This window comes from Oncorhynchus keta, chromosome 2 (genome assembly GCF_023373465.1).
Source record: "Oncorhynchus keta strain PuntledgeMale-10-30-2019 chromosome 2, Oket_V2, whole genome shotgun sequence".
NCBI classification, from domain to species: domain Eukaryota; kingdom Metazoa; phylum Chordata; class Actinopteri; order Salmoniformes; family Salmonidae; genus Oncorhynchus; species Oncorhynchus keta.
Genome location: NC_068422.1, coordinates 53,334,887 through 53,349,662, shown reverse-complemented (window position 1 = coordinate 53,349,662; position 14,776 = coordinate 53,334,887). Strand labels below are relative to the sequence as shown.

The 14,776-nt window shown below is 42.4% G+C and overlaps 1 protein-coding gene across 1 annotated transcript in view; it reads right to left on the bottom strand.

The window, feature by feature from the left end:
- The window catches only part of alk (ALK receptor tyrosine kinase), a 738,611-nt gene extending 736,169 nt beyond the window's left edge, over positions 1-2,442 (bottom strand). The window contains exon 1 of the mRNA XM_052470437.1: positions 1,002-2,442. Within this exon, the coding sequence (XP_052326397.1) occupies positions 1,002-1,749 (748 nt within the window). The 5' untranslated portion in view covers positions 1,750-2,442. The remainder of the gene's footprint in view (positions 1-1,001) is intronic.
- Positions 2,443-14,776: the final 12,334 nt, after the last annotated feature.

The window sequence follows — 14,776 nt, the reverse complement described above, 5'->3', positions numbered from 1 at the left end:
CCCCCTTGTACCTTATTGCTTAAATAATCCAGAGTTTTTAATGAAGCAGTAACATTTAAGGCAATCCAAAATTAGCATTTTCCATGTCCAAATTATGTACAGGTAAATGTATTGAGTTACACAGTCAGTTTTTTAGATACTTTATTTTAAGGATGATTTGAGCATGATTTGTCACGAAAATTCAAAGAGGGACCTTACATCAAAACCTCATCCTAATGAGGATATTAATAGTGAAATTTGCAATGCCATTTTGTTTCAATATTTGATTAGTTGAATTAAATAAAAATTGATAAAATAGATTTTAACACACTAATCTTTGGGGGCAAGATACCCAGGTACTTGGGAAAAACGCCCCTTTTCTAAACACATATAATTAAATAACAACAACAAAAAAAGTGTCAATTGTAGCCACTTAATATCCTTCATCGTTTGTTTTCCTAAGCATGACCATCATCCACATACCAAATGTTTTAACCAAACTTAAGTTGTCTTGTGTCAACAATTGGGTCATTGTTCTTAGGGGGGGACCTAAGTCACCCTACTTTTGCCACATAACTCAGAAAGTAATACCACAGTGCCATCAGTCTGTGTAAAAATGTATCCAAGAGCAGCAGGAAATAGCCGAGCCCTAAAGCTATCTATCAAACCAAATAACCTTATCAACCCCAACAACACTATCAAACTTTTATCCTGAAGTTTCCAGACAGTGCAAAGGAACAAGCAGCCTTACGTATATCAACCAACCAACACTAAGAGTGTGGTCATTGTGGTCATCGTTCATTCATTGATACAGTTACTTGTCGCTCAATGAGGCATTGCAATATGAGAACGTGTGTGTGTGTGTGTGTGTGTGTGTGTGTGTGTGTGTGTGTGTGTGTGTGTGTGTGTGTGTGTGTGTGTGTGTGTGTGTGTGTGTGTGTGTGTGTGTGTGTGTGTGTGTGTGTGTGTGTGTGTGTGTGTGTGACAGATAAATTAGGAGGGATCGCAATCCAAAACCTTACCTCGGGAGGCTATATGAATAAATAGTCGGGGGTCAGCTGCTCGTATCGCCGCGGTGTACTTGTCCTCTCTCCCGGGAACCTGTGCTTTTTTTTCTGGCATAAGCCGGACCCTTAGCCGGCCCCCTTCGGCGCCCAACCACCATTCTAAAATACTTGTTAGGTCCATTTCCAGGAAAAATACCGGGTCTTCTTCGTAGACTGTCAGTCCACCGCAACCCGTTTTAACCACGTCCTCCCCAATTTCCACCACGACTTGATTTGATTTTCGGCTGGCTTTCGTCAAACCCAAATTCAGAACTTTGGACAGCAACGGATTGTAGCGGTAAGAGAACTGTCCACCAGCACTGGTTGAATTCTCTGCCGCCATGCTATCGATTGCAGCCAACTTTGGGTCGAGAAAAGTAGCAACCGTTTTTTGTAAGGGTATGCAGTTCATCCTTAAGTTAGCGCGCACCATATAGCACCCATTAAAAGTCAGACAATTTCCGTTAAGTGGGCGTTTGATCAACTCTGCCATGTAGTAGCGCAACAGAGAGGGCACTGCAAAATCAATGGCCAGGTTTTTCCTCTTGAGTCGGGAGTTGTAGGTCTGGTTGGAGTCTTTTTTGCTGCTGACATCCCCGCCGCTGTTGTTGCCGAGCCCCGCGGAGGGGAACGCAAGCCCTGTGGTGGTCCTTTGCAAGGCGCACTGCAGCTCGGCGAGAAACGCTGTAGACCAAACGAGCAAGAATAACATCCTGGTCGTCATGCTTGGAATTGGAAATTCTCCTTTTTGATTCTCTTTTACCACCTTTCCCTTCCCTCCCTTTTTTCACCGACACAGCACAAAATCAAAGCGCAAATCAATTATGATGCGGGCTCTGTAGTTCTGGCTTGTGACACCCGCGGCACATTTGTTTGGTGATAGCGGTGACTGTTGCTTCTATCCCCTTTTCCTTAAAGCCGAAAAGTGTAATCCTTTTTCCTCCCTAAATTATGTCCTTTGTCACGGGTATATGGCCCCAATTACTGCAGGGCGCTGCTTGATATGCCACTCGGGTCCGCTTCAGTGGCTGTCAAAGGCTCCTTGTGTGTGTCTCGTGGAACAGTTGTGGCAGTACAAGTAGTCGTTTTGTCAGCAGAGATATGCAGTATTGCTTGCTCCTCTCATAACGCCTCGCACACACCGGGTGTGTTAACCTGCATGCGTTCCAGCAAAAGCCCATTCATTTCAGTGAAAGGCAAAGGCACCGCTGCTACTCATCTGACGGACTACAGTATTTTGCGATACGTGGTACAACGTGCAGTGTTTCCCATGCATTAGATTTTTTCCCATTTGTGCGTTGCTTTGCAGTGCGGTACCAGTAGTAAACCACCGAAGAAGTTGCTAATGTTTCGCGTGATTCTTTTTGTTGTGATGCGGCACATCGACTGTGAAGACTAAGTCAAATGTACCGTATGACAATCATTTGTGTGCAGGCGGTTTAAGTCTTTACTGACCATGCCAGCATTCAGCAAAAGCTGTTTAACAAATTGACTGACCGTGAACCAATTTAGGCCTACTCCAATATGCATCCTCGATTAAATTCACCACCCGAGTTTGGAGCCGTCAAGCATATAGTGCAACTTCAAATCTTAATAATATAGAGATTTCCCTCGAATAGGACTATACCCTCTCTGTCAGGACGCAGTGTCTTCCAGTTTATATCACCTCTGTAGTAGGATGGATCCTCTTCACAACTGGATTAATTTATTCCCGGGACGTGTTTTTTTCTATGTTTTTTGCTAAGGTTTTTTGTATGAGTCACTTGTTCTCCCCAGGTTCCCATTGTAAACTAATTTATACATCCCGATGACGTCTGTGTGAAGCCAGTTATCCTCGAATATGCAAAAGTGTAGCCTGTAGCCTCAGTAGGATCGTCTGCCAGTTGAATGTCTGTTGCGGGTAGGAATACAGTATGCACCTTCACCTTAGTCTGTGTCAGCGTCCATTAAAGCGCCTTGAATCGCATTGAAATTACGCATGCCAAAAATGGTGAGCTACAGCAGCAGTGCTCCAGAATTAGCCCCAAATGAATTTCAATGAATCATCAAGCCTTTTGCAAGCAAATTATTTACCCACCACTCTCTCCAAATGTATCCTGAATTGGTCATTGTTTTGTGTAACCAACCCATTAACAATTTGGTCTTACCAAAAGCTAAGACAAATAAGCGGAAGGTGTCATAGCCTACCCTAAAGAAAATTAGATGGATAGGTTATCCAAGGCTTTCAATTTGAATTCAAATCAAATCAAATTTTATTTTATTTGTCACATACACATGGTTAGCAGATGTTAGTGCGAGTGTAGCTAAATGCTTGTGCTTCTAGTTCCGACAATGCACTAATAACCAACAAGTAATCTAGCTAACAATTCCAAAAATACTACTTTATAGACACAAGTGTAAGGGGATAAATAATTTGACAGCTGAAACATCATTTGAGTGCCTGGTTATCTTTGACCCAGTCAGTTTGACACTTAGTTTGGTTATTGAGCGATGGCCCACTGGTTCAGATCAGAAGATTGGAGATGTGGGTTTCAGATAGTTATTTTTGGCCACCCATGAGAGAAAAACGTAATTCCATTTAATCTGTTCTGTTGTTGTCACTGATCCCTCTGGAAATGTCATTGCACACACCTGGCCCCTATATTTCCACTGATTGCATTTGTATATACAGTTGAAGTCAGAAGTTTACATACACCTTCGCCAAAAACATTTGAACTAAGCTTTTTGCAATTCCTGACATTTAATCCTAGTAAGAATTCCCTGTCTGTAGGTCAGTTAGGATCAACACATTATTTTAAAAATGTGAAATGTCCGAATAATAGTGGAGAGAATGTTTTATTTCAGCTTTTATTTATTTCATCATTCCAAGTGGGTCAGAAGTTTACACACACTCAATTAGTATTTGGTAGCATTGCCTTTAAATTGTTTAACTTGGGTCAAACGTTTCCGGTACCCTTCCAGAAGCTTCCCACAATAAGTTGGGTGAATTTTGGCCCATTCCTCTTGACAGAGGTGGTGTAACTGAGTCAGGTTTGTAGGCCTCCTTCCTAGCACACACTTTTTCAGTTCTGCCTACAAATGTTCTATAGGATTGAGGTCAGGGCTTTGTGATGGCCACTCCCAATACATTCACATTGTTGTCATCAATGAAGCCATTTTGCCACAACTTTGGAAGTATGCTTGGGGTCATTGTCCATTTGGAAGACCCATTTGTGACCAGGCTTTAACTTCCTGACTGATGTCTTGAAATGTTGCTTCAATATATCCACGTAATTTTCCTACCTCATGAAGCCATCTATTTTGTGAAGTGCACCAGTCACTACTGCAGCAAAACACCCCCACAACATGATGCTGCCACCCCCGTGCTTCACGGTTGGGATGGTGTACTTCAGCTTGCAAGCCACCCCCTTTTTTCTCCTAACATAACGATGATCATTATGGTCAAAAAGTTATATTTTTGTTTCATCAGACCAGAGGACATTTCTCCAAAAAGTATGATCTTTGTCCCAATGTGCAGTTGTAAAACTGGCTTTTTTTATGGTGGTTTTGGAGCAGTGGCTTCTTCCTTGCTGAGTGTCCGGACTCGTTTTACTGTGGATATAGATGCTTTTGTACCTGTTTCCTCCAGCATCTTCACAAGCTCCTTTGCTGTTGTTTTGGGATTGATTTGCACTTTTTGCACCAAAGTACTTTAATTTCTAGGAGACAGAGCGCGTCTCCTTCCTGTCCCATGGTGATTATTGTTTGTACAGTTGAACGCGGCACATTCAGGCATTTGGAAATTGCTCCCACAGATGAACCAGACTTGTGGCTGTCTACAATTTATTTTCCTGAGGTATTGGCTGATTTCTTTTGATTTTCCCATGACGTCAAGCGAAGAGGCACTGCGTTTGAAGGTAGGCCTTGAAATACATCCACAGGTACACCTCCAATTGACTCAAATTATGTCAATTAGCCATTCAGAAACTTCTAAAGCCATGACATAATTTACTGGAATTTTCCAAGCTGTTTAACGGCACAGTCAACCTAGTGTATGTAAACTTCTGACCCACTGGAATTGTGATACAGTGAATTATAAGTTAAATAATCTGTATGTAAGCAATTGTTGGAAAAATGACTTGTGTCATGCACAAAGTAGATGTCCTAAACAAGTTGCCAAAACTATAGTTTGTTAACGAGAAATTTGTGGAGCGGTTGAAAAACAAGTTTTAATGACTCCAACCTAAGTGTATGTAAACTTCCGACTTCAACTGCATGTACCCTTTGTTCACCATGGCGCTGTCGATTATTGTTGCAACATCTGTTGGTGCGTCTCGTCCCGTGTGATAATCATCGTGCGCTCGTGTTATTTATTCGAGGTACTCCTCATGCTTTTGTTTGGGTTTCAACACTTTTTTTTTGTTACATGTTTGTTACTTTATACGGTAATTTGGGTAAAATAAAAAACCCTGTTACGCATTTCTGCGCCTGTCAGTATATGTGAAAATTAACATACCAAAATGAACTGCAAAGCATACTGGGTATTATTATTGGCCTTGTTTTTGGGCGGAGCTCATTGGAATAATACTCAGCATACTTTGAAATTGTACATTCTTACATATACATTTGCATTTAATTAATTTAGCAGACGCTTTTATCACACCATAGTGTCATCAAACTTCTGACACCAATGCAGGGTGAAAGAGGGCCACAAAATGGTGAACCGCTATTAAAAAAAATGGTATAGAAAAGTGTTTTGCATATTTACAATACAAATTACAGCTCTCAAGACTATCTTGTTACAAAATATATTGGAGTATAGTTCAGCCTAGTGTAATCCAAATCACAAAATCCTCAGATGTAATTGAAACACATATTTCAAATACATGTAACAGAAGAATTGACCATCTCTGTGAGCCCTGACACTTTTGTAGCTTAATGAGGCTTACACAAGTTGAGTTCCTCAACTGCTTTTATGCATATCCCAATGTTGGGATAGTTACCACTTTGTTATAAAGTTTAAATAATAATGTTATTAATTGTACATTAAAATATGTAATGTGCAAAAATATTGAAGGACAAATTTAATTCGCTTTGTACAAATATAACAGGAATTATATATATTCTCACGGGTGGCCAAAAATAACTCTCTGGAGGCCAATTTTCAAATTACCTTCAATATTTTTGCTAATTACATATTTCAATATGAAATGAATAACATTATTATTAAAATATTTTAACAAGGTGGTAACGATCCCAACATTGAGATACACATAGGCATTTAAATAACTCCTATTTTTGTGTAGTTCTTATTAAAGCTACAAAAGTATCAGTGCCCTACCTTAACATACGACAACAGAACAGATGAACTAAAATGACATTTACTCTCATGGGTGGCCAAAAATAACTGATTCTGGCTCGGTGAGATGTATATGCGGCATTAAATGGGGGGGGGTTGACATGTTAATAATGCGTGACGTATATCTGTCAGACAACGATAATCACCTGACTCTGATTGAGAACCGCCTCAGGCAGCCATAGACTAATTAGACACCCCACAAAACCCCAAGACAAAAAACACACCACAATAACCCAAGTCACACCCTGGCCTGACAAAATAAATAAAGAAAACACAAAATACTAAGACCAAGGCGTGACAGAACCCCCCCCCCCCCAAGGTGCGGACTCCCGGACGCACCTCAAAACCATAGGGAGGGTCCGGGTGGGCGTCTGTCCATGGTGGCGGCTCCGGCTCGGGACGTGGACCCCACTCCATTAATGTCATAGTTCCTCCCCCTCGCGTCCTGGGATAATCCACCCTCGCCGCCGACCATGGCCTAATAGTCCTCACCCACTGGACTGAGGGGCAGCTCGGGACTGAGGGGCAGCTCGGGACTGAGAGGAAGCCCAGCACTGAGAGGAAGCTGGCGGATCTGGAAGATTCTGGTTGACTGGCAGATCTGGAAGAGTCTGGTTGACTGGCAGATCTGGAAGAGTCTGGTTGACTGGCAGATCTGGAAGAATCTGGTTGACTTGCAGGTCTGGAAGATCATGGCTGACTGGCGGATCTAGCTGCTCTGGCTGCTCCATGCAGATTGGCAGCTCTGGCTGCTCCATGCAGATTGGCAGCTCTGGCTGCTCCATGCAGACTGACAGCTCTGGCTGCTCCATGCAGACTGACAGCTCTGGCTGCTCCATGCAGGCTGACAGCTCAGGCTGCGCTGAACAGGCAGGAGGCTCCGGCAGCGCTGTAGAGGAGGAAGGTTCTGGCTGCGCTAAACAGGCGGGAGACTCCGGCAGCGCAGGAGAGGAGAAAGGCTCCGACAGCGCTGAACAGGCGGGAGACTCCAGCAGCGCTGTAGAGGAGGAAGGCTCTGGAAGCGCTGAACAGGCGGGAGACTCCGGCAGCACTGGAGAGGCGAGGCGCACTGTAGGCCTGATGCGTGGTGCTGGCACAGGTGGAACTGGATAGAGAACACCCACAGGAAGCCTGGTGCGGGGAGCTGCCACCGGAGGACTGGTGTGTGGAGGTGGCACTGGATAGACCGGACCGTGCAGGCGCACTGGAGCTCTTGAGCACCGAGCCTGCCCAACCTTACCTGGCTCGATGCCACTCTAGCCCGGCCAATACGAAGAGCTGGTATGTACCGCACCGGGCTATGCACCCGCACTGGAGACACCGTGCGCTCCATAGCATAACACGGTGCCTGCCCGGTCTCTCTAGCCCCGCGGTAAGCACAGGGAGTTTGCGCAGGTCTCCTACCTGGCATAGCCATACTCCCTGTAAGCCTCCCCCAATACATTTTTGGGGCTGACTCTCAGGCTTCCATCCGCTTCGTCGTGCTGCCTCTTCATACCAGCGACTCTCCGCTTTCACCGCCTCCAGTTCTTCTTTGGGGCGTTGATATTCACCAGGCTGTCAGAAGTCCTTTGATCGCTGCTCCTCACGATTAACAGGGGGAGTTGGCTCAAGTCTGAACACTGACTCTGCCACACTCTCCCTGAGCCCCCCACCAATACATTTTTGGGGCTGACTTTCGGGTTTCTTTCTGCGCCGCCGTGTTTTTCTCTTCGACTCCATTCTCCTATAGCCCTCTTCGCAGTGCTCCAGCGAATCCCAGGCGGGCTCCGGCACTCTCTCTGGGTCGACCGCCCACCTGTCTATTTCCTCCCAAGTCGTATACTCTATACTCCTGCTGTCCATAACGTCCTCCCATGTCCATTCCTCCTTTCGCTGCTCCTGCTGTCGCTGCCTGTTTACCACTCTGCTTGGTCCGGGTGTGGTGGGTGATTCTGTAACGGCGTTCGTCTGTTGAAGGAGAATCGGACCTGATTGGGAGCCATGTTTAGTTAGCCATATTCTGTGAATGTTTTCGTGGGTGATTGTTCCTGTCTTTGTGTTTGCACCAGATAGGGCTGTTTCGGTTTTCATTATTTCATTTAGTTATTTTTGTAGTTTCTGTATGTATAGGTTTTTCTTCATTAAAATATCATGAATCATCATCACGCTGCATTTTGGTCCGATCCTTGTTCTACCTCTTCGTCAGAGGAGGAGATAGAAGAGAGCCGTTACAATATCGGCATGAATGTTTTTGACGGCGTTTAATCGTGTCTGCATTTCTTCACTGCACGGATGTTTCTGCATGGACCCTTTTAAACACGGAACACAGCAAGGAACACAGCTACAGTCAATGCTTGCACCTTTAGCTACATCGCTGAAGACCCTGTGCTTCTAGCCAAAATCATGTCAAAGTTATGCCAATATTATCTGAGTTATGTTTTTACTTTATGCCATGGATTCGTGCGCATGTGTTGGGCCATTTTAAACTACTCGCTGTGGTGTGGTAATATTTGATATATGCATATTATACTGTACATGCAACTCATAATAAGACGATGCAATTAGCCCATTAAATGAATTATCTGACTTCATAAGATAAATAGCAATATGCAAGAGACTATAGATAAACAATGTGCAATCAAGTATCATGCATTTAGCTGACTGAGATCAAGGAAAGATCATGATAATGGAATTCTAAATACAAGTGTATTGTAAAATGAATGATAACATTATACAAGGCATAAGCTTAATTTACAACAAATTAACAATTATTACAAGGCATTATTCTAGGCATGATCAGAGAGAGAGCTAAACAAAGAAACCATGGCTTGAGCCATGGCCTATAGCTAATGGGAGAGAGAAATAAAGAGTGTAGGTATCTCACCAGAGGAAGTCAGAAACATAAGAAAAATAACAAATAATCTAAGCCCCTTTTAGAAGCATCTGAGTTGTTTGGATTCAGAGTTGTTTAACAAGAAATGTGTGGAGTGGTTGAAGAACGAGTTTTAAGGACTCCGACCTAAGTGTATGTAAACTTCCAAACTTCAACTGTATATACAGTTGGGAGAACAAGTATTTGACACACTGACAGATTTTGCAGGTTTTCCGACTTACAAAGCATGTAGAGGTTTGTAATGTTTATCATAGGTGCACTTCAACTGTGAGAGACGGAATCTAAAACAAAAATCCAGAAAATCACATTGTATGATTTTTAAGTAATTAATTAGCATTTTATTGCATGACAATAAGTATTTGATACATCAGAAAAGCAGAACTTAATATTTGGTACAGAAATCTTTGTTTGCAATTACATAGATCATATGTTTCCTGTAGTCCTTCTGTAGCTCAGTTGGTAGAGCATGGTGCTTGTAACGCCAGGGTAGTGGGTTCGATCCCCGGGACCACCCATACGTAGAATGTATGCACACATGACTGTAAGTTGCTTTGGATAAAAACATCTGCTAAATGGCATATATTATATATTATTATATTATTATTATATATTAGTTCTTGACCAGGTTAGCACACACTGCAGCAAAGATTTTGGCCCAGTCCTCCATACAGACCTTCTCCAGATCCTTCAGGTTTTGGGGCTGTCGCTGGGCAATACGGGCTTTCAGCTCCCTCCAAAGATTTTCTATTGGGTTCAGGTCTGGAGACTGGCTAGGCCACTCCAGGACATTGAGATGCTTCTTACTCCTTAGTTGCCCTGGCTGTGTGTTTCGGGTCATTGTCATGCTGGAAGACCCAGCCACGACACATCTTCAATGGTCTTACTGAGGGAAGGAGGTTGTTGGCCAAGATCATGGCCCCATCCATCCTCCCCTCAATACGGTGCAGACGTCCTGTCCCCTTTGCAGAAAAGCATCCCCAAAGAATGATGTTTCCACCTAAATGCATAACGGTTGGAATGGTGTTCTTGTGGTTGTATTCATCCTTCTTCTTCCTCCAAACACGGCGAGTGGAGTTTAGACCAAAAAGCTCTATTTTTGTCTCATCAGACCACATGACCTTCTCCCATTCCTCCTCTGGATCATCCAGATGGTCATTGGCAAACTTCAGAAGGGCCTGGACATGCGCTGGCTTGAGCAGGGGGACCTTGCATGCGCTGCAGGATTTTAATCCATGACGGCGTAGTGTGTTACTAATGGTTTTCTTTGAGACTGTGGTCCCGGCTCTCTTCAGGTCTTTGACCAGGTCCTGCCGTGTAGTTCTGGGCTGAGCCCTCACCTTCCTCATGATCATTGATGCCCCACGAGGTGAGATCTTGCATGGAGCCCCAGACCGAGGGTGATTGACCGTCATCTTGAACTTCTTCCATTTTCTAATAATTGCGCCAACAGTTGTTGCCTTCTCACCAAGCTGCTTGCCTATTGTCCTTTTGCCCATCCCAGCCTTGTGCAGGCTTACAATTTTATCCCTGATGTCCTTACACAGCTCTCTGGTCTTGGCCATTGTGGAGAGGTTGGCGTCTGTTTGATTGAGTGTGTGGACAGGTGTCTTTTATATAGGTAACGAGTTCAAACAGGTGCAGTTAATACAGGTAATGAGTGGAGAACAGGAGGGGTTCTTTCAGAAAAACGAACAGGTCTGTGAGAGCCGGAATTCTTACTGGTTGGTAGGTAATCAAATACTTATGTCATGCAATAAAATGCAAATTAATAACTTAAAAATCATACAATGTGATTTTCTGGATTTTTGTTTTAGATTCTGTCTCTCACAGTTGAAGTGCACCTATGATAAAAATGACAGACCTCTACATGCTTTGTAAGTAGGAAAACCTGCAAAATCGGCAGTGTATCAAATACTTGTTCTCCCCACTGTATATACACACAAGACAATCACATTATAATAAACAACATGCACCAAAAAGGCAGACCATATGCTATCCCGGGCATAATCCTTCGAGTTGAATAGTTCTGGTTATCCCTTACTAAGTTAAAGTAGTTAACTATCTGGAGACCCTACTGTGGACAATCTGATGTACAAGACACACTTTAATCTGAGCGACACTCTCCTCCACTTTAAGCCATCTCAGGCTTTCAAAGTGGGAATAGTCCAGATGTGTAACTGCTGGCAGTTTAAGAATAATCCTGACATGATGTAATCACAACAGAACCTCTGCTTCTCAGAGGGTTTGCAAGATCAAACCAGAGAATGATGAATTCCTAAGACAAAACAGACAAAATTCTTGCACACAGATCAAATCAAATCCAAATGTATTGGTCACCTACACATACCTAGCAGATGTTACTGCGAGTGTAGCGAAATGCTTGTGCTTCTATTTCCGACAGTGCAGTAATAACTAACAAGTAATCTAACAATTTCCCAACAACTACCTAATACACACAAATGTAAAGGCATGGAATAAGGATATGTACATATGAATATATGGATGAGCGATGGCTAAGCGGAATAGGCAATAGGCAAATGTAAAATACAGTATATACAGTAAATATGAGATGAGTAATGTAAGATATGTAAACATTATTAAAGTGGCATTTTTTAAAGTGTCCAGTGATCCATTTATTAAAGTGGCTGACGATTTGAGTCTGCAGCAGCCTCTGCGTTAGTGATGGCTGTTTCACAGTCTGATGGCCTTGAGATAGAAGCTGAGAAGTGAGTGCTATAGGACGATAGTCATTTAGTTCAGTTATCTTTGTCTTCTTGGGTACAGGAGCAATGGTGGCCGTCTTGAAGCATGTGGGGACAGCAGACTGGGATAGGGAGCGATTGAATATGTCAGTTAACACACCAACCAGCTGGTCTGCACATGCTCTGAGGAAGAGTTACTTCGGGGGCTTCCATACACTTCTCGAGCCGCTATTTTATGGTTTAATAACATACAACATTGTTTAGCTAGCTATTCATGTTATCTAGCTAGCTAGCAACCTGATAACTTATTATTGAACACTGACTATAGGCTACAAATTTGAATAGCACAGGAAGAACTGAAAAGGAATAGGCTACTCAAAGATATCCTTCAAAGGTAGGCTGCATATGCAAGAGTGGGATGTGTATAATTATGTGTGAGAGAGAGTGTGGAAGGAAGGGAGGGAGGGTGAGTGTGTGTGTAGGCCTATGTGTGTAAAGTTATCTAAACAGTACAGATGGTTACAGTGTTTTCATTACATTGTTGTACAAGTTAAAAAGGTCTTTGTTATGGAAAAAAAATAACTGGCTGTATGGATAAAAAGAACAAAGAGGGAGGGACGGAGGGAGGGTGTGTAGGTCTATGTGTGTAAAGTTATCTGAACAGTACAGATGATTACAGTGTTGTCATAACATTGTTGTACCAGTTAAAAAGCTCTTTGTTCCTTGTTATCCATGGAACCAGTTCTTTTTTTCTATAGTCACACTCATTTAGAATGCCCGAAGCTTTAACAGTACTTAAAGCTGTATGTGTGTGTGAAAGAGAAAGAGAGAGAGAGAGTGTGTGTGTGTGTGTGTGTGTGTGTGTGTGTGTGTGTGTGTGTGTGTGTGTGTGTGTGTGTGTGTGTGTGTGTGTGTGTGTGTGTGTGTGTGTGTGTGTGTGTGTGTGTGTGTGTGTGTGTGTGTGTGTGTGTGTGTATATATGTGTCTGCTGTGAGCAAGTGCTAAACTTCAAGAACACTGATAAGAGGGAGTAGGCCTACGTAAACATTGGGAGCAGTAATAGCTGTATGTTATAGTGACTTTGGTGTTGTTTATGATGAAAATACTATTAAAACATTCTGAACACTTCCGGTGAAAAGATTTAGAACACCTATTCATTCAGGAATTTTTCTGTATTTCTACTATTTTCTACATTGTAGAATAATAGTGAAGGCATCAAAACTATGAAATAACACATATGGAATCATGTCGTAAACATAAGTGTTAAACAAATCAAAATATATTTTATATTTGAGATTCTTCAGCTAGCCACCCTTTGCCTTGATGACAGCTTTGCACACTCTTGGCATACTCTCAACCATTTTCATGAGGTAGTCACCTGGAATGCATTTCAATTAAGAGGTGTGCCTTGTTAAAAGTTCATTTGTGAAATGTCTTTCCTTAGTGTGTTGTGACAATGTAGGGGGGTATACAGAAGATAGCCCTATTTGGTAAAATACCAAGGCTATATTATGGCAAGAACAGCTAAAAAAGCTAAGAGAAACGACAGTCCATCCTTACTTTAAGACATGAAGTACATATTCTTATTCATTCCTTTACACTTGTTAGATATTACTGCATGGTCAGAACTAGAAGTCAGAACTAGAAGCACAAGAATTTTGCTACACTCACATTAACATATGCTAACCATGTGTATGTGACCAATAAAATTGGATTTTATTTGATTTGAAGGTCAGTCAATAAGGAAAATTTGCAGTCGCAAAAACCATCAAGTGCTATGATGAAACTAGCTCTCATGAGGACCACCACAGGAATGGAAGACCCAGAGTCACCTCTGCTGCAGAGGATAAGTTCATTAGAGTTACCAGCCTAAGAAATTGCAGCCCAAATAAATGCTTCACAGAGTTCAAGTAAAAGACACATCTCAACATCAACTCGTCAGAGGAGACTATGTGAATCAGGCCTTCATGGTCGATTGTTGCAAAGAAACCACTACTAAAGGACACCAATAATAATAAGAGACTTGCTTTGGCCAAGAAACACGAGCAATGGACATTAGATCGGTGGAAATTTGTCCTTTGGTCTGGAGTCCAAACTGTAGATTTTTGGTTCCAACTGCCGTGTCTTTGTGAGATGTGGTGTAGGTGAACGGATGATCTCTGCATGTGTATTTCCCACCGTAGAGCATGGAGGAGGAGGTGTTATGGTGTGGGGGTGTTTTGATGGTGATACTCTCTGTAATTTATCTAGAATTCAAGGCACATTTAACCAGCATGGCTACCACAGCATTCTGCAGCAATACGCCATCCCATCTGGTATGGGCTTAGTGGGACAAACATTTGTTTTTCAACAGGACAATGACCAAACAAATCAAAACAAGTACATTTTTATTGGTCACATACATGTGTTTAGCAGATGTTATTGCAGGTGTAATGAAATGCATGTGCATCTAGCACCGACAGTGCAGTAATATCTAACAAGTAATAACAGTTTCACAACATATACCCATAATACACGTAAAGTAAGGAATGGATTAAGAATACACAGTTGAAGATGGAAGCTTACACACACTGACCGTAGGTTGGAGTCATTAAAACTCGTTTTTCAACCACTCCACAAATTTCTTGTTAACAAACTACAGTTTTGGCAAGTCGGTTTGGACATCTACTTTGTGCATGACACAAGTAATTTTTCCAATAATTGTTTACAGAGAGATTATTTCACTTATAATTCACTGTATCACAATTCCTGTTGGTCAGAAGTATACATACACTAAGTTGACTGTGTCTTTAAACACCTTGGAAAATTCCAGAAAATTATGTCATGTCTTTATAAG